Source organism: Sinohyriopsis cumingii, chromosome 4 (assembly GCF_028554795.1).
Source record: "Sinohyriopsis cumingii isolate HCF-2022 chromosome 4, ASM2855479v2, whole genome shotgun sequence".
Classification (NCBI taxonomy): Eukaryota; Metazoa; Mollusca; class Bivalvia; order Unionida; family Unionidae; genus Sinohyriopsis; species Sinohyriopsis cumingii.
This window is the reverse complement of record NC_142964.1, coordinates 115,621,342-115,642,393: the sequence shown is the minus strand read 5'-3', so window position 1 is coordinate 115,642,393 and position 21,052 is coordinate 115,621,342. Positions and strand designations below refer to the sequence as shown.

At 35.2% G+C, this 21,052-nt stretch overlaps 1 protein-coding gene across 6 annotated transcripts in view; it reads left to right on the top strand.

The window, feature by feature from the left end:
* The window catches only part of LOC149801933 (multiple C2 and transmembrane domain-containing protein 1-like), a 237,077-nt gene that overhangs the window by 169,728 nt on the left and 46,297 nt on the right, over positions 1 to 21,052 (top strand). For 3 of the 6 annotated variants that reach the window (XM_089956316.1, XM_089956315.1, XM_089956317.1), the window contains 5 exons: positions 3,982 to 4,002; positions 11,210 to 11,395; positions 14,213 to 14,340; positions 15,488 to 15,674; positions 18,333 to 18,387. In XM_089956316.1, the coding sequence (XP_089812442.1) occupies positions 3,982 to 4,002; positions 11,210 to 11,395; positions 14,213 to 14,340; positions 15,488 to 15,674; positions 18,333 to 18,387 (577 nt within the window). The remainder of the gene's footprint in view (positions 1 to 3,981; positions 4,003 to 11,209; positions 11,396 to 14,212; positions 14,341 to 15,487; positions 15,675 to 18,332; positions 18,388 to 21,052) is intronic. The other 3 variants (XM_089956319.1, XM_089956318.1, XM_089956320.1) reach the window with 1 other exon arrangement.

The following is a 21,052-nucleotide window of genomic DNA, read 5'->3' as shown; positions in this document are numbered from 1 at the left end:
TTTATTTGCAGGAAGATTTGACAACAGGGAAGGGGAAAGGCTACTATACAGCACAAATGCTAATGCCTCTACTGCAGATGTTCATCTATTTTCCAATCTGTCAATCTATCCATTGATGTGGACTATTGAATTTTGTTTAAGAATTTATTTACATCTTTGCCTTCTATCTTGGAAGCATACATATTTAGTTTTAATTATACGGGTTGATCTTTCTTGACCGCTTCGGTGGTCTAGTGGTTATAGCATCCGCCTCAGAAGCGGAAGGTCATGGGTTCGATCACCAGCCAAGTCATACCAAAGACTTACAAAAATGGTACTAACAGCTACCTCGTTTGGCACTCAGCATTAATAGGTTAGTGTTAGGACTGGTCGGCCTGGTGTCGGGATAATTTGACTGGGTGGGACATCATGCTATGTGTATGCAGCTAGATGCCCCAGTGTTAGACATCACTATAAACTGTCACACTGCAGACATCGTAACAATATGACTGAAATTTTTTTAAAGCTACGTTAAAAATCCAAATCACACACACACACACACTGATCTTCCATGAAGATTTTAGACATTTTTCACCTTTACAATTTTTACATTTTCTTGTCATAGACCAGAAAAACTTGTAAGATGGTCTGTTGTCTGTCTGTCTGTGTGCAAGATTCTTATTGCTACTCCTCCTAAACTACTTTACACAACCATTTATCCCATAGTTAAGTTGATCCTAAGTGCCACACATTCAGTATTGCCAACACAGTGGCTGTCTTGAAAATCTTGATATTGTGACTCTTCTTGAATGGATGGCCATATCCACATAGGGTTTACAATGAATGTGTTTTTATGGTGTCTGGTTGTTGTTACATAAAAATCATGCTGACGTTAACAAGAAGGCCACCATGGCAGCCAGTTTAAAAAATCTTGTTATTGCCACTCATGAACAAAGTGTCATAATGACATCTTATGATGTCTGGTTGGTTCTAAATGAAAATTGTGTTGCTTGCACTTTCAATTGGGCCACCAAAGTGGCCACTTTTAGAATCTTGTTATTGCTCCTTTCCCTGAAAGAAAGGTTGTATCAACATGGGGTTTTACTTAAAGACTTATTATGATATCTCACTGGTCATAAATGAAAATGGTGCCTCTCAAACATCCAGTGTAGTCATCTTGAAAATCTTGTTATCACTACGTATCCTGGATGAATGGTCGTAGCAGCAGGTGGTTTTCACAGAAGGGCTTCTTTTGTTGTCTAGTTTGTAATAAATAAAAATGGTGCTGATCTGAGCTTCAATATGACCACCATAATGACCAGCTTGAAAAATCATGTTATCAGTGCTGTTCTCAGATGGTTGGTGATATCAATAATACGTGCTTTCACCAAAAGACTTCATGCAATGTCTAGTTGGTCCTAAATGAAAATGGCATGAATGTGTTATCCAAAATGGCCACCGTGTTATTAATACTCCTTTTTTGACATGGGATTTTCATCAGAAGACTTTCTGTGATGTTTAGCTTTGTTCCAAAGAAAATGAAAAATATCATTATCTCTACTCCTTCCAAATGGATGGCAATATAAACATGAGGTTTCCACCCAAAATAAACTTCTTATGATGCCTAGTTGGTCCTAAATAAAAATGGTGCAGTCTGAAATCCAATATGTCTACCACAGCTAAGAGATGGTTTCAGCACTGATCACTTAGAAATAAGAAATTATCTTAATTTGAATTACTGGAAATTCTTTTTGTTCAGCACAGCTAAGAGATGGTTTCAGCACTGATCAGTTAGAAGTAAGAATTATTTTGAATTACTGGAAATTTTTTTTGTCCAGCAGAGCTTCAGTTACTTCAAGACACTTGTTAAAAAAGCCTAACCTTTACTTGGCTCTGTATAGCCAGGATTGTGCTGATGTTCTGTTAAAATTTACATATGCACAGATACTGTCAGGTTATCTTCATTTTCTGCAAGCTAGATTTTCAATAAAGCTGAAGAGAAATTAAGTGGTTAAACTTTAACTTTACTGTAAAACACTTCATAAAGGCACTTCATATTATTTTGTTTCATTAGTTGCTGTTTATCTTTATGTTATTTATGTGCAGAATTCATATATTATTCTTTGCATGTGAGCTTTCCATCAATATAATAATCAGTTATCAATACTGTTCTTTTATTATATTGTTTTTCTCCTACAGATTTCAAACCAAGAAACTATTTCAGCATTCCATTTTTTTTTACCATAGACTAAAGCTGTTTTGGTTGTACTTACTAATGTATGCAGATGCATATAGTCTGATATTCTGACCTTTCTTTGATGAAAAAGAGGTATGATTATAACCAAAATAAGAGTACCAGACCTGCAGTGTAGATGAAATTGCTTGATGCCTCTAGCACAGGATTCATGAATACTGTCTGTACTCACTTGTAAGATGAGCCCAACTGCAAACTGCACAGACCCAGATCTGCCATTGCATAATGCACTGTAGATCTGGGTTTGAGATGTTTGTTAGGAATAATCAGAACAAACAACATAGACCCTGATCTATGGGTGCATTATGCTATGGCAGATCAGGATCTGTGTTGTTTGCAGTTTGACTCAACATATAAGCAAGTACATGTGGTAAATGAAGAACTACCGGTACAGTGTTTTAATTTCTGGTGAAAGAGTGAAAGTAAATTTACCTTATGTAATCTTGTATAAGTTTAGATTTTTTTAAAATAATTGAACTATGCAGATTTGGTTGAAATCTAATCAAGACAATACTAAAACTCATGGATATGTAAAACTAAACATACAAAATTCTTCAAAGACATGGCTGTTTGCATACTTATTAAATTCATGACGTGTGTATCAGAGAACTAAATGTGCTATCTCTGGTTATACTAAAACCATGATGTGTGTATCAGAGAACTAAATGTGCCATCTCTGGTTATACTAAAACCATGACTTGTGTATCAGAGAACTAAATGTACTATCTCTGGTTATACTAAAACCATGACGTGTATATCAGAGAACTAAATGTGCCATCTCTGGTTATACTAAAACCATGACTTGTGTATCAGAGAACTAAATGTGCCATCTCTGGTTATACTAAAACCATGACTTGTGTATCAGAGAACTAAATGTGCTGTCTCTGGTTATACTAAAACCATGACTTGTGTATCAGAGAACTAAATGTGCTGTCTCTGGTTATACTAAAACCATGACTTTTGTATCAGAGAACTAAATGTGCCATCTCTGGTTATACTAAAACCATGACTTGTGTATCAGAGAACTAAATGTGCTGTCTCTGGTTATATTAAAACCATGATGTGTGTATTAGAGAACTAAATGTGCCATCTCTGGTTATCTAAAACCATGATGTGTGTATCAGAGAACTAAATGTGCTATCTCTGGTTATACTAAAACCATGACATGTGTATCAGAGAACTAAATGTGCTATCTCTGGTTATACTAAAATCATGACGTGTATATCAGAGAACTAAATGTGCCATCTCTGGTTATCTAAAACCATGACGTGTGTATCAGAGAACTAAATGTGCTATCTCTGGTTATACTAAAACCATGACGTGTGTATCAGAGAACTAAATGTGCTATCTCTGGTTATCTAAAACCATGATGTGTGTATCAGAGAACTGAGTGTGCTATCTCTGGTTATACTAAAACCATGATGTGTGTGTATCAGAGAACTAAATGTGCTATCTCTGGTTATACTAAAACCAAAAGAAAAAGCTTAGACACCAGTGAATATGGTTATTAATTTGTATTTGGAGCAAACATAACAATAGTACTGCTACTTATTTTTCTGGCAGATTTTTATGGAAAAATTCACTTTTGACTTTTGAATTCATAATCATTGTTGCATATTTCAAAGAAAGGGGTAAAAATAATTTCAGGCTGATTTATATGGAGTTATTTATGGTTCATATATGTCTAATAAATATACAAATTAAATTGTTTTTAAAATGTCTTGTTTGTTTTTAAATATTCTCTGTAGTCTCCAAAGATGTCTCCAGAGGTATTGTAGGATTTTTTTTCTTCTTTCTGTCATCTTTTCTTATACAGACTCCGAAAAATGGGAAATTTTACCAGTGAAATTAAAACAATGCAGGGTGAAGGAAGAAGGAATGCAAACAAACACAGATGAAATGAATGATAAATGCAAATTCTTCACAGTGAACATTTTTCATGCCTTAGCAGTGACATTGTTCTTGTCAAGGCTTATTAAAACGAGTGCCATTGATGTTATGACATCATCACAACTATTTTATCTGTACAAGTTTTATTTGAACAAAAAAAAGAAAAGAAATACAATTGGCAGACACATACTCCATTTTTATATTTATTGCAGTTGAATTTTATATTTTTTGTTATTGTAAATTCAGAGCTGTCTTTTGCTTTTTATGCATTGGCTGTTTTCACTCACTTTTGATCAGATGAGATACAAAAGCAACAGTTCTCTTCCTTTAACACTAATGAAAGGAAACAGTGAATGGGAAAGATAAAAGCAAAGTCAGAATGCATTGTGTGTGTGTGTGTGTGTGTCTCTCTCTCTCTCTCTCTCTCTCTCTCTCTCTCTATACAGCACCTTTGCATAATAGTGGCTATCTGGTGCCAGCTAAAGGTGAATGTTCCAAAACTGTAAAACTGAATTGCACAAAATCTCAGAAAGATAAACCCATCCAAAAAGATGTAAACCATCAAGTAGAAGAAGATAAAATGCCAAAATATTAATATTCTGTAAATTGTATGTATAATAACAGAGTAACATGTGTCAAATCCTTAAACTATAAGGTCAGTTTTTGTTAATATAAGAAGTATTTCCTCTAGAAATCCCCATGACTTCCTCTGGAAGTTCATTATCTTACAGTTTCTTCATGCAGTTGATATCAAAATACTTCTGTGCTTCCAGGTGGAAGTAGACTGACTCTCCACAAGAATGTGTGTTCCACAGTCAGTGGACACTGGCATGGCATGCAGTCTGGTTGAGGTTCATTGTCAGGAGATATGCATGAGTCATGTATGTGTGTCAGTGGACACTGGCATGGGATGCAGTCTGGTTGAGGTTCATTGTCAGGAGATATGCATGAGTCATGTATGTGTGTCAGTGGACACTGGCATGGGATGCAGTCTGGTTGAGGTTCATTGTGGGGAGATATGCATGAGTCATGTATGTGTGTCTGATATGCAGTCAGCACAATACCACTCCTGTCACGCCAATTTGTTTTATTCAAGGGATGTAACCCAGTACAAGGGATGTAACCCAATACAAGGTATGTAACGTGCCAATAGTAGGTTTGATGTTCTTAAGTCTGTGTAGTTTGCATTCCAGATATTTTGATAAATATGAAGAACATAGTGATTTATACATTAAGTCAGTATGCAAACAGAATGAAAATTTGGTAAAATTACCCATTTCAGGGTCTGTAGATGTAACTGTATTATAATGGATATTGCTGTGATTGCCCAGTTATTGCAATGTACCTATAGCAAGCAGTACTTGTTGCTAATAGGCATGCTTTCATATTGTAAATTGACCGGGCTTTTATGGGAAAACATATGCAATGTATATCAATAATCCTTTCAAGGTTAAGTATAGCCTACTAATCAATGCAAGCTCCTTTGAGATTAATAATAGAGGAAACCATAGTTCTCAGAATGCTTTTATATCCTCCAAGGTATGATGGCAGGAAATAGATATCTCTTTGCTGCCATTTGAGTGATATTTGTTTGTCCATCAGATTAATTTAGTATTGTTAATGTTTGTGTATTATCCAGTTAGTTTTAATCATGAATCCTATATTGTGCACTTGTATTCCTAATAATCTCTTGTGAGTTTCAATCACGAATTCACGATTGTGTACTATTAAGCAGTTTATTGTGACTTAATTTTTTCAGCACCATAGCTTATTGTGACCTACTTTTGCTTCATTGTTGATTGTATTACTAATATTCTTGACTGAGTTTATTCATGTATTAAACAACATTTACTGATGGTTAGATTGCTTTGGCCTTCTATGGTATTATGTCAGGTTAAAGGTTTCAGTCATGACTGACAATTGTTGTGCGTCAGTACAGTTATTCATTCTACATGGTCTCACAAATCTCTTTTCTCAGTTTCAGCGGTGAAGAGTACTTTGTTCTTTTTTTTTTTTTTTAAGTTAAGTAAACTCACATGTAGCTATGGAATGGTTAATTAGGTCAGAGATATCTGAAACAGAGATTTTCACATCTTATTACCAGACCAAAAGATGTCGATAACATTTTGGGGTGGTGCATGATTAAACAAGATTGAAACTGGGGCAACCATATTGCATGTCTGCCACAAGTACACTTGTCTTCTTATTGCCTTTTGAAATCTGCTTTTATCTGACATCTTTTGCATATATTATCGACATTTAACATGAAAAACAATGTAATTATTGTTTTTATGTTTTCTTTCAATTTTTGTGAGTAAAGGACCTCATTATGTAAGTTATGTGCCCAAGTGGTGGGTGTGACATTAATGTGCCCAAGTGGTGGGTGTGACATTAATGTGCCCAAGTGGTGAGTGTGACATTAATGTGCCCAAGTGGTGAGTGTGACATTAATGTGCCCAGGTGGTGAATGTGACATTAATGTGCCCAAGTGGTGGGTGTGACATTAATGTGCCCAAGTGGTAGGTGTGACATTGATGTGCCCAAGTGGTGGGTGTGCCATTAATCTGCCCAAGTGGTGAGTGTGACATTAATGTGCCCAAGTGGTGAGTGTGACATTAATGTGCCCAAGTGGAGGGTGTGACATTAATGTGCCCAAGTGGTGAGTGTGACATTAATGTGCCAAAGTGGTGAGTGTGACATTAATGTGCCCAAGTGGTGAATGTGACATTAATGTGCCCAAGTGGTGAGTGTGACATTAATGTGCCCAAGTGGTGGGTGTGACATTAATGTGCCCAAGTGGTGGGTGTGACATTAATGTGCCCAGGTAGTGGGTGTGTCATTAATGTGCCCAAGTGTTGGTTGTGACATTAATGTGCCCAAGTGGTGGGTGCGATATTAATGTGCCCAAGTGGTGGGTGTGACATTAATGCGCCCAAGTGGTGGGTTTGACATTAGCAGTCAAATTGGGGGTGGGCAGTATTTCCATTGCTTCTACTTTGTACATTTTTCCATATTTCATTAAATCACATGCGGTAAAAAGCTACTAGCTAAATAAAGTTTCTGTAAAGTGAGTAAGCATTTATAAAGCTAAGTTTAAGTGTTATATTCATGCTCCAAAAATGAGCGTGAAAGCCTATCTCTCAAATAACTTCAACCTCCTTTCCAATGCAACTGTTGTTCTTCCAATAATTCCAGTCACATTTGATATAATTTAAAAGCTAAATGTTCATTAAACAGAACAAGATTTTATATAGCTAATCTTAATTTTAAAGGTCATATCCATGGTCTTAACATGAGCGTACAATTCTAATTTTGAAACAGCTTGAACTCCATTACCATTGTAACTGTCAATTACTTAGCAGTTGCTCCATTTTATGCATTTCTTTGTTCATCAACCATTAAATCAAGTCATATTTGGTACCTTTTAGAAGCTAAATAAATTTTATTTAAACTGCATAATCTTTTGTAAAGCAAATTTTAATTTAAAATGTTGTGCCCTAAGTCTGAACAAGGGCATAAAATTCTATCTTTGAAACAGCTAATAACTGTTTTTTCTATTGCAACTATCAAATATGTATCATTTGTTATGTTTTGTGAACTTGCTAATCAAGTCATATTAAATACCATTTAAAAACCAAATAAATTTTATGTAAACTGCCTAAGTTTTACCAACCTAATTTGTTTTAAGGGCCATAACCAGTGTAAACATAAGGATAAATTCAATCTTTGAAATAGTGAGAATGACTTTTGCATAGTACTGAATCAAGCCATGTTTGGTATGATGCAAAAGTTTCTGTGATGTGTGCAAGCTTTTATAGAGTTAATTTTAATTGTACGTACTGTCAAGAGTTCAAACATGAGTATAAAATTAAATATTCCAAATAACTTTAAATGCATTTAACTGACAACTGATAAAACATACCAATTTATTAATCTTCAGTAATTCAAGGCATATTTGGTATCATGTAAAAGCTAAATAAATTTTCTGCAAAACAACTCAATTTTCAGTCTTTTTATTCATTTTCATTTAGACATTTTTCAATGATAAAATGATGCATAAAATTGTGGAGACAGTCCAAAAACACTTTTTAAAAAAATCCTTCTTTTATTTGTTTCTAAAGTGATTGGTAGATTTTGATTTTTTTTTTTGTTCAGATTAAAATGAAACAGGAGTACAGCAGCATTTCATTATAACACCCCCTCCCCCACCCTAAAAAAAACATTCTCTCAAAATCTCTTAGTTCTCATTTTGTGGGCTTATTGATTGACAGTCCTCATCAACAGCATACAAAAATTATGTCTTCCAACATTTTATTATTTTTGAACCTAGTAAAGTGGTAATGATATCTAAGTTATCAACCAATCAGACTGACAACAATCTGAATGGAAATCTTACTGCTTTGCAATGATAACCTCACTAAATGTGTGTTTTTGTGTGGAGATGATACTGCTCAGTTGTGATTAATGTCAGAATGCCTTCATTGCAAATGTCACTGATTAGATCTTTCAACAAATGGAACATTTTTGACTTAGAACTTTAGTTTATTTATTTCATCAAAAAATGACTTATATTTAACAGTATTGTTCAGGACTTGATGTATGCAAGACCTTATAGTAACTCAAGGGCAGTTTCCTTATTACTCGCTTATAGGATAAGTGCAATTGAAGACTGCACAGACCCAGATCTGACATCACATGATACACTGGCAGATATGCGTCTGTGCAGTTTCTTGGAAGTAATCAGCAAAACAAACAATACAGACCCTGATCTGCATTATGTGATGGCAGATCAGAATCTCTGTTGTTTGTAGTTGGACTCAACTTATTAGTGAGTACATATGGTATATAATTCACTCCTGCACATTCTGCCCTTGTTGATGTTGTCAGCCTTAAATATCTTCAATCTTGTCCAATTTTGTCTGGCTTAATGGACAGGTGGTCAGTCAATACATGGCCAGAGGTCAGGTTTGATAATCATTGCATTGCACTGACCCAACCATTGTACATTAATTCCATTCAGTTGCAGTAAGTAGCAGTTTGAAATGTGTGAAGGTGAATGACCATAACATTTTATACCCCAGCCATAACGTATTCTGGAACTGTGCCTGTCTGTCCATCTGTCTGCCTGTCTGCTACCAATTTCACTTCCACACAATAACTTTAGTTGTCTGTCTACCATCTACAGTTACCAAACTTTATGGGCGGTTTGCACTTGGAGTAAATAAAGAACCCTGAAGGGGAAGGGGGCTCAAAACCTCAAACAGTGATGGTCACTTTGACCTAAAAAAGGAAGATGGTTTTTGTACAATGAATCAAGTTCACCATCCAGAGTTACTGGATATTGTGGACTGCTTTCACATGCGATGAGGAAGAATCCAACTGAATAAGGGTCTAAAGATCTGGACAACAAATGACTTCTAAGCTGGAGTATAATCTCTAGAGAATGTCAAGAAAATATATATCGCTTAGAACACACCTTTATTACAGTTATGGTGCCAAATCATGAGCACACCTTTATTACAATTATGGTGTCAAATCATGAACACACCTTTATTACAATTATGGTGTCAAATCATGAACACACCTTTATTACAATTATGGTGTCAAATCATGAACACACCTTTATTACAGTTATGGTGCCAAATCATGACCACACCTTTATTACAATTATGGTGTCAAATCATGAACACACCTTTATTACAATTATGGTGTCAAATCATGAACACACCTTTATTACAGTTATGGTGCCAAATCATGAGCACACCTTTATTACAATTATGGTGTCAAATCATGAACACACCTTTATTACAATTATGGTGTCAAATCATGAACACACCTTTATTACAATTATGGTGTCAAATCATGAACACAACTTTATTTCAATTATGGTGTCAAATCATGAGCACACCTTTATTACAATTATGGTGTCAAATCATGAACACACCTTTATTACAATTATGGTGTCAAATCATGAACACACCTTTATTTCAATTATGGTGTCAAATCATGAGCACACCTTTATTACAATTATGGTGTCAAATCATATCAATCGTAAGCTTCACTTTGTAATGTGATTGTTTTTAACATTGTGTGATTTATGAACAGATGCAACTTACTGAATATTACAAGATGATCTGCTCATATTAAACTCATTTTCATCAATTTAATGTCAAATGAACACTTGTGTAAGATGCTCTATATGCAAACAGATTTCTTAATACAATTCAGCTACTGACATAATCTCAGCTACTACAGCTTTAGCTAAAGTCATGCTACGCATATCTACTAACACAGGGTGTGCATGGAGCCATTTTGTAGTGTTAGGCAGCAAGTCTATGCTGCTTTAATTGGAGGGTGTCAAGTATTGATTTCTCAAAACTGCATCATTTTCAGGTGTCAGCAAACATGAAATTATTCAGTTTGATCTGGAAAGTAAATGAGTTTAAACATTACTTTGAATTTGGTATTAAAATTTAATTTACAGCGTGCAATTTTATCCTTTTTTGATACTTCTCTCTTAGATATTATATATTGATTGGTGTAATTATTCCTGTTTGAATTGCAAAGAAAACTAAGGACGGTCACATGGAAAGTGAGATTATCTACACCTGCTTTTGAATTTCATTGATCAGTGTGTGCTTGTGATATAGGAAAAAATGTAATGATTTGATTATGTTATAACAAATTTTGAAAATGAAAATTCCTTTGGCCAAATTGCAAAAAGTGTTTCAGTTGGGTTTTTTGGTGTTAATTTTTATTATTTTTTACCATGGGGAAAAGATTGCTACGGTCAGCAATAAGAAACATGGATGGTCGGTTGACTGAAAGCACAGATAATTTTTTTGTTTGGCCTTACGAAGCAACTCAGATTTTGTCATCAAAACTGATTATATTAAGTCAGACACTGAATATCATTTAAAATTTTTGCTATCTAAATTTCGAGGATTGGCCAAATACTGATGCCTTAAGTACACATGTAAGAGTGGCAGGGCAATGTTCTTGTGAAACAGTATATCAACAGTAGAATCTTGAAAACTGTTGGTTGATATATATATCTCTTTTTTTAATTTTTCAAAATGTTTTCAGTATTACAAGAAGTCTGTTCGGCTGCCACAAAGTGAGACTGCAGCCAGGAAAGTCAAGACACAGATCTGGAGTGGTGTTGTGACCATTGTCCTCCTTGAGGGTCGTGATCTAATTCCCATGGATGACAACGGACTCAGCGATCCCTATGTCAGATTTCGTCTTGGCAATGAGAAATACAAAAGCAAGGTTTGCTGAATGTTCTGCAGTCATAAAAAAAAGATATTACTGTGTGATACATTTGTTTCACTGGAATCATCTTAATTATAATACCATGCTATTCATTAAGTGTCAGGTTGTTGCAACGATTTTAGGATATTCCACAGAAATTTTTGAGCTAAAGGAATAATGAGTGAAACAAATGTTACAAGTTTTTTTACATGCAGATCACTGTTCAGGATCATAAATATTTGGGTCTCTTTTTTAAGTTCAGTATCATAAAATTTCATAAATATTAAAGTAACTTTATAAAGAAAGTATATAATTGGTGTGCATTAGAGATCACAGTTTATTTTGGTTTGGTTGGGCTTACTCGGCTTTTAAGTGTTTTGCCTTGGTTAGTTTGGTTAGGCAATGAGAATAAAGTGTCTTGCCTAAAAAGACAAAATGGCAATCAAGCCTGTCTGGCCTGGGAATCAAAGCTGTTAATCTAAATTGGAGTTCATTATACTAACCACTGAATGACAGCTTATGCTCATAATGAGTGGTGTGCATCTCTACAGTGTTTCCGGTTTGGTTGGGCTGAGCCCATTTTTAAGGTGTTTTGTCCAGTGGATCTGCTTTGCTTTTGTTGAGGAATGAGGACATGCTATGGCAGCAGACTGAGCTTGATCTGTCAATCAAACTGGGTACTCCTGCATATGAGTACAGCATGCTTACCACTAATCTTTCTTCATACATAAGTTAAGGAAAAAACTGTTTTTCCTTTTTTTTGAGATTAGATATATGGGTCTTGTGTACTTTTCTACCTCCCTGACAATGTTTTTGAGACAAAAGTGTGTTTCGAGTTCCCAAGGAGGACAGTGCATGCGACTCCAGAAAATGACATAGAATCTGACAGTCAGTAAGTTATCTACTCGTGTCAGCCAGTCGAAAGTGACTGAATATTTAAAACAAAATGAATAAAGAAAGTGAAATTTGTTACCTAGGAAGCATTTTATACACTTTGAAACAAAACATGATTGGTATGTTTAACATTTTCATCTATCATTATCATCATCCTGCCCTAACACACACCTCTTCTGTCATTACAGTCCATTAGATAATGGAATACAATCTAAACTACATACAGTCTTTACAGGTTTCATTAGATAAGTTGGAATCGAAGGTGATTGCACAGACTGGATGGGACTGTAATTATAAGTTGCTGCATTTGTATGGGAAAATGTGAACCAGTTTTTTTGGATGAATACTGCATGACCTTTGGGAGTGAAGTATTCATCCAAGAAAACATTCATATTTTCCCATACAAATGCAGTAACCTTTTTATTATATACTCATTTTTTTATTCTGCCAAAGGCTTCATCATTAAAAAAATACACTACAAGAATCAAAGTAATTGAATTTATGCTGTATTTGAAAATAAATACACAACCATAGATTCATCAATACACAATGAATAACAATATTATTACACACATAGCACTGCCTAGTATTTTTAAATTATTTCATCTCTGACGTTTGTTGTTGACATTGTAAATATCACATTCATTAATGTGCTTGTTGGAAAGTTTCGTTTCTGACTCTGTGAACTCGTCCACAACGTTGATTTTATAATCTATACCTTCAAATGGACGAAACGGCTTGTTTAGTTCATTCACAAACAGATCTAATCGACCTAAACCTAAAGCATCTACTACATGAGTGTATATGGTTTGTTTACAAAGTAGTTCCTATTATACTATACTATTTTTAGGCACATCTGCTGTACTTGTGTGTGCAATATCAAAGCTTTCAGTATCATAAAATACTGCATGAGTTTGATAATGTAAAGTAAACAGAGACAAAAATGAGTATAGGATAATTTTAACTTTCCTGAAGTTTTCTCAGCATTGAAAAATGTCTTTATATGCAGTGCTGTCAGGGATTGGCAAACTTGCAATGGCCACACTTGTCATATGCTGTCAGGGATTGTCCAACATGCAATGATCTCACTAGTAAGATGCTGTCAGGGATTGTCCAACATGCAGTCATCACACTAGTCCGAATGTGTTTTGCTGTCAGCAATTGTCCAACATGGCAGTGATGACACTAGTCAGAATTTGTCTTGCTGTCAGCAGTTGTCCAACATGCAATGATCACACTAGTCAGAATGTGTTTTGCTCTCTGGAATTGTCAGTCTTGCAATGATCACACTAGTCAGAATGTTTAAACATGTTAGTTTTGGGACTGAGCTATGCAGTCATTCATTGTCCCAAGACTGTGTGGTGTTTGTATATAACAGCTGTCATACACTCACACAATGATTAAATGTCTGCATGTTATTTCTAGTATGTGCAAATGCATGCAGTGAAATCATGCATCACCATACATACGACAGAAAAGACAGGTCATGTCAGGACGAATCTGGAGATCTCCAAAATTTGGTAAGGAGTTTTGACCTCAGAAGAGGAAGGATTTTCATAGATTCAATTTTGAGCATGCAAATGAACAAAAATTACAAGTGTAAACAAATTAACATTCTTTTGAAATTTAAAATGTGCACATCATGGTAGCACATTTTTCAGATCAAGTCAAAGTTCTGTCACTTAAAAATCAGACAGAAGTTAAAACAAACTACTAAAATAGTTATGCAAGCCTTGGGTCCTCATTGGGATAAGAAAGTCAAAGACATTTGATGCAATGAAATATTTGCCATTCTCATTGAAAATTCTCCTCATTTGAAGCAAAAACAACCTACTTAATTTTGTAAATCTCATGATTTGTCCTAAACTGACTTGTATGTTTAAATTCATGTATGTAATGTGAAGAGTCCCTGTAACTAAATTTAGTATTTATAATTAACAGTTCAAAAGTAAAACCCTGAATCCCAAATGGTTGGAGCAGTTTGACTTGCGAATGTATGAGGGACAGACAAGCCATCTGGAGATAACACTCTATGACCATGATGTAGGAAGGGATGATTTCATGGGCAGGTAACCCAGATAAGTTTTCATTCTCAAATTTACCTCCCTTGGAAATGTTTGTCTTCTTTCATTTGGGTCAGCCCACAATGGTTTGTTAGTAATGGAAATGTTAATCAGCGACAGTATAAAATTGGACTTTTGGATACTGTACTTCTAACATTTTTGTTGGTTTACCCACATGTAATAATTGTGGTCATTTTCCTAGATGCATGTGCAGCTGCATATCTCTTAAATTTTAAGACAAAATATAGCAATTAGCAGTATTTGTAACTTGGAAAGTTTTGACAAGTTAGCACAATATTTCATTATGGTTTTGGAAAGATAAACAGTTTAGTATGATAGCAGACACTGATTGTAAGGGAGGTAATTATGCAAGCTGATGACATAATTTAAATATTAAATATTGTTTGCTGAAAGTAAATTGAAGGTTTGTCATTATTGCAAATCTTTATAAGGACTCTTCACTGTAGATTAACTTCACCTGCAATCAAACTACGTTCTTATTCCTAAAATATTAATTTTCCTTTTCCCCTCAGAGAAATTTTACTGCCAGAGTTGTATAGAAAACTGCATACAGTTTCTGCTGATTGATTCTTGAATTCCATTAGTTTGGTGACAATTTACGAAAAATATAAAACAATGATAATTTAACCCTTCTTCTGTAGATTAAAAAATGTTAACTAAGTTTGAAATCAACTGTATAAGTTGTCTGTTTTATTCTTCTTTCTTGTTTTCTTTCATTCCTAAGCAGAAAGTGAAATTTAAATACAATCACATCCAATGGCAGTTATCACTGTCATTATATATATTTAAATGTTATTTTTAATTCTGTGGGACAGTTGTATACCATGCATTGTTTTTGAGTTTGCAGGGAAGACATTGTGTTTTGAGTAACCCTTCTTTTAGTTTTTGCAAAATGAATACATAGCCTTCAAACTGCTATTTACCATATATATCAGTGATAAGCATGTGTGGTGATTAGCTTGCTCCCACCTCCTTTTCTTTCTACAAAGTTTTGACAAGCTGTTACTATGGATATCTTCGATAATAAGCCACCCCCAGCTTTTTGACAGATTTATTAGGTTGGTAACATGGTCTATTATGATGAGGAAAAATATCATTATTGTTTATTGCTTCCTGTTGATTATTGATACAGGGCCGAGATAGACTTGTCACAACTTGAGTGTGAGAAGACTCATATGATTGAGCAGCCTCTTGAAGATTCAGCTGGGTTCATCAAATTGCTGCTTACAATCAGTGGAACCACGGGAAGTGAAACCATCTCGGACTTGCAGAACTTCTGCTTTACTCAGCAACAGCGCAACCAGATTATCAAAAAATATGTAAGAACCATGTTTGGATTTAAAATTTGGTAATCTGCATTTGAAGCACATTACAGTTAATGCTAATTAATTGTAAGAGTAATAATGTTCTGTTTTATCTCGTATTCTGATGGCATTATTTTCTCAGCTGTAATGCAGATTTCATTGCACACGTACACATATGCATTCACACATAATCAGATTTGTAAACGGTGACATGAATATGCATTCTATTGTACTGACCCAGTTACCCACTAATCAGATTCTCATCCATATACAGTCAAACCTGTCGATAACAACCACCCATGGTAAAAGGCAAAACTGACCTTTTTATTCAGGTGACATCTTTACACAGGTTGACCTTTAAAATTTGTTTTTGAATAAAATACCATGCACTGAATATTATGTTTATTATTATTATTATTATTGATATTGTTTTATATGCACTATTCATGAAAATCCTAAAATACATGTACAGTCATATTCTTGTCTTGCAAATTTATGTTCAGCACAAGATTACTGTATGTACCCTGCTCACTTTAAGCCATCCTAAGAACTAAATCAACTTAAAATAATGACTAATCCTAGTTTTACAGCTGATGGAGAGCATACAGAGAACAATCTTTTATTGGCCAACTTGTATAAGTTAGACTAAGGGAAATAGCTGTTTGTGCTTGAAAAAAATATAGTACCTAGATCAATCACTTGCTCGACTCGCCAAGATAAAAAAGACAGTCAGCTTATGTGAGAAGTTTGTGATCAACATGAAATCAAAAGAAGCCATATGTGGATATTCTTCGTGATTCATCAACCAAAACTTTGCCAGTATTTAAATACTGAATGACCACAAAACTAGTGAAAAGGTATGTAACTCCTGACTTTTCTCAAGTATGTATGTATGTATGTAGGTAGGTAGGTAGATAGATAGGGGGCTGAGTGGTCTAAAGCGCTCACTGTTACAGATCACTGCCATCTCACCTCTGTCTGCATGGGTTCGAGTCTCGGATTTGGCCTATGTGGGTATGTGAGAAAGCTTGCCAGTAGCTTATCGTGGGTTGGTGGTTCTTTCTGGGGGTTTTCCCAGGTTCTTCCTCCACTATTAATACTGTTAATCTTGTGCTGAAAATGGCGTTAAACCCCACAACAACAACAATGAATGTATGTATGTATGTATGTATGTATGTAGTAGTGTTTTACAATGCTTCAACATATTGTGACTTTATGGTGCCAACAAAAGGTTAAGTTATGTTGTACAAATGAGTTCCACAAAAAATTAATATGTGAAGCCTTCCAAATAAATGTACAACAAGATGAAATATAAAATTTAACATTCTGTGAGATTTATATGAAAATACATAATGGCTATATTTGTGAAAATCCTTAAAACAAACTTTTTAAGAGATAGAGATAGATTTAATTCATGGCAAATAGATTGAGCTAAATAACTATACTTGACACACTGGCATAAAGACAATTTCCAGTTCTGCTGCGATAACACAACACCTTTTCCCACCATCCAGGAAACAAAATTGCTTCAACCCTCTACCACAGTGATAAAATCTGCCTCTTTCAAATTTGATATATTGACACCTTTTAGTTAAATTATCTGTGAGTCTTCATTACAAAGCACAAGAAGGATTAAAAATGGCTCGATTTACATGACATTCATTTATCTAAACAATGCCTTCCTCATGAAGCAAAGATTTAGTTTGCATAGTCTGAGCAGTCCATGTAGATACATGCTTGTTGCCAGGGGAACAATTAGAATGGCTGTTGTGAAGAGGTGACCACAAAATAATGGTGACAACTAGGGCTGGTATAACTGTATATACATATGTACATACCTCTATTTCACTATAATCTCCTGCATTATAACAAAATCCATTGTAAGAAAGTTATAGGTATTCATCTAGTGCCAAGTCACAATGCATTACTGGGCTACAGGGTGGAGCATAGTGCCAAGTCACGAGGCATTACTGGGCTACAGGGTGGAGCATAGTGCCAAGTCACGAGGCATTACTGAGCTACTGGGATTAGCATAGTGCCAAGTCACAAGGCATTTCTGAGCGACAGGGTTGAGCATAGTGCCAAGTCACAAGGCATTACTGGACTAAAGGGTGAAGCATAGTACCAAGATGCAAGGCATTACTGGGCTACAGGATGGAGCATAGTGCCAAGTCTTAATGCTTTACTGGACTATATTCTGGGATCATGGTCCCAAGTGACAAGGCATTAGTGGAGGAATAGTGCTAAATGACAAGATATAACTTGGCTTAGGACACTTCATGTGTAGAAAATTATATTTTGCTGCAGTCACACTTCCACAAGAGTTATGGTTTTCATCAGGTGTGCATTTTTATTTTGTCCATTAATTTTTTTTTATCTTTGTGTGTCTATGGATGACTGTATGTATTGTACTTTAAAGTGGATCAGAGTAACCTATTCAGCTGTCCTAATTTACCACTGCCAGAATAAATATTGTCTGGGGTCTTATTTCAGTACCTTTTCATTTATTGTTACCCAGGTTGTTTTGCATTTGCATCCTAGAGCGGACCACAATACTTTTACCTTGTTTTGAAGGATAGCTTGCAAATCACATCCTGCTACACGCTTAGTAGAAACTGTTTTTCTTGTGATCTCTGCATCATAACTGTGACTGTGATAATCACTCTTTTTCAGGGTTTGGCTAAGATGTTTCATAATTTGAAAGATGTTGGATGGCTGCAGGTGAAAGGTATGTATGCATGCCTGTTTATGTTTTGTATTTGTTAGCAGTATATAGGTACTATAAATACTTGCTAATAAGATGAGATTTTTTGCCCGTCGTTGCTCAGGTGATGGGTTTCCATCCATTCCTCTGTGTGTTTATCAGTCTGCCTTATTAATGCTATATCATCCAGATTTATTATTGGATTTGAATCCAGTTTACTATAAAACTTCATGTCAACAACAGGTTGGGTGAGATCAATTATGAGCGCATTCTGTGTATATTTCTTAGAATTACAGTCAGAGATTAGGTACTGCTAATTAGCAGCCTGGTAAAACACTCCTGGCTCTACATTTATTATCTGATTTCAACCATATTTACTGTGAGGCTTAATCTCAATAAGAACTTGAGAAAGCTTGAGTATAAGCACATCTCTTCAAATGTTTCTTCAACTTGTCACCATTGATTATCTTATAATAGGTGTTTCTAATTCACAACCTCGCTTCAACATTTATATCAAGATTTATTTTAACCACATTTTCTGCAAAGCTTTATCTCAACAAGAGCTCATATAAGTTGGATGATAATATTTTTGGGAATTATGACCCTCAATTGTATAAGCATTGGCATTGTTAATGTTCAACTTTGTGAGCAATGTTCAGCATGAAGCTTTTATATATTTAGCAGTTGTTTTTTGCAGTTATTGCCCATGATCGTCAATGCAATGGCATTTCTAATTCGCTGCCTTGTGAACACTGGCATCTGCAATTTATAATTTAATTTCAACCATATTTGCCAAGAAGCAAGAGTTTGGATGTGCTCATTGATGAGACGATTTGGCTTCTATTTCAAAGTGTTATTGCCTTATATTATCGTAGAAGAGGCACTCCTGTGGTTTGTATTTCAGTGTGTTATTGCCTTGTATCATCTTAGAGTAGGCACTCCTGAGGCTTGTATTTCAGTGTGTTATTGCTTTATATTATCGTAGAAGAGGCACTTCTGTGGTTTGTATTTCAGTGTGTTATTGCCTTGTATCATCTTAGAGTAGGCACTCCTGAGACTTGTATTTCAATGTGTTATTGCCTTGTATCATCTTAGAGTAGGCACTCATGTGGCTTGTATTTCAAAGTATTATTGCCTTATATTATCATAGAATAGGCACTCGTGGCTTGTATTTCAGTGTTATTGTCATATATCATCTTAGAATAGGCACTCCTGTGGCTTGTATTTCAGTGTTATTGCCTTCTGTCATCTTAGAATAGGCACTCCCATGGCTTGTATTTCAAAGTGTTATTGCCTTCTATCATCTTAGAGTAGGCACTCCTGTGGCTTCTATTTGAAAGTGTTATTGCCTTCTATCATCTTAGAATAGGCACTCCCATGGCTTGTATTTCAAAGTGTTATTACCTTCTATCATCTTAGAATAGGCACTCCTGTGGCTTCTATTTCAAAGTGTTATTGCCTTCTATCATCTTAGAATAGGCACTCCTGTGGCTTCTATTTCAAAGTGTTATTGCCTTATATCATCTTAGAACAGGCACTCCTGTAGCTTGTATTTCAAAGTGTTATTGCCTTATATCATCTTAGAATAGGCACTCCTGTGGCTTGTATTTCAAAGTGTTATTGCCTTCTATCATCTTAGAATAGGCACTCCTGTGGCTTGTATTTCAAAATGTTATTGCCTTATATCATCTTTGGACAGGCACTCCTGTGGCTTGTATTTCAAAGTGTTATTGCCTTGTATCATCTTAGAATAGGCACTCCTGTGGCTTGTATTTCAAAGTGTTATTGCCTTATATCATCTTAGAATAGGCACTCCTGTGGCTTCTATTTCAAAGTGTTATTGCCTTATATCATCTTAGAATAGGCACTCCTGTGGCTTGTATTTCAAAGTGTTATTGCCTTATATCATCTTAGAACAGGCACTCCTGTGGCTTATGAACATACAGTCTCTTTGGTTTCAGTCAGATTCATTTAAAAAAGATCTGATGAGTTCAGTGATGATGAGGTTTTGACCATATTTTACAGAGTTGATTGACTTATAAAGAGTGTCTCTCTGGCTTTTATATTTGTATATGCTTACTGTAAGGCAGAGTGTTTGATCATGATGCCTATTCTTCTTTCCATCTTTCTGTTACCAATTTGGTTTCTGCTCAATAACTTGAAGTATCATTCATCTAAAGTTGCCAAACTTTGTGGGTGGCTTGTACATGGGGTAAGGAAGAATCATATCAATTTCAGACTCATAGGATCAGGGCCATTGTGACAGAAATAAAACAACTGGTTTCTGCATAATAATCCCAGTTGTACACCATATACAGTTATCAACGTTGTGAAAGGTGTGCACGTGGTAAGGAAGAACCCACTTGATCTTGGAGTCAGTGGTCAAGGTCACTAACTAAAAGAAGAAAACTAGTGTCTGCATAAAACTCTGGTTCTCCATCATCTACAGTTAACATATTTTGCAGATAACTTGCATATGTGATTATGAAGAACTCTGTTATCTTTGGGATCAAAATGTCCAATGTCCGGGTCACTGGACCAGACCTTATGGATGGTTTGCACTTGTTATAAGGAAGAAGACAATCCATTTTGAGGTTATAATGTCCAAGGTCATTGTCATTTTGACTGAAAAAGATAATTTGTTTCTGCACAACAACTCAATCCATCATCTACCGTTAACAAAACTTTA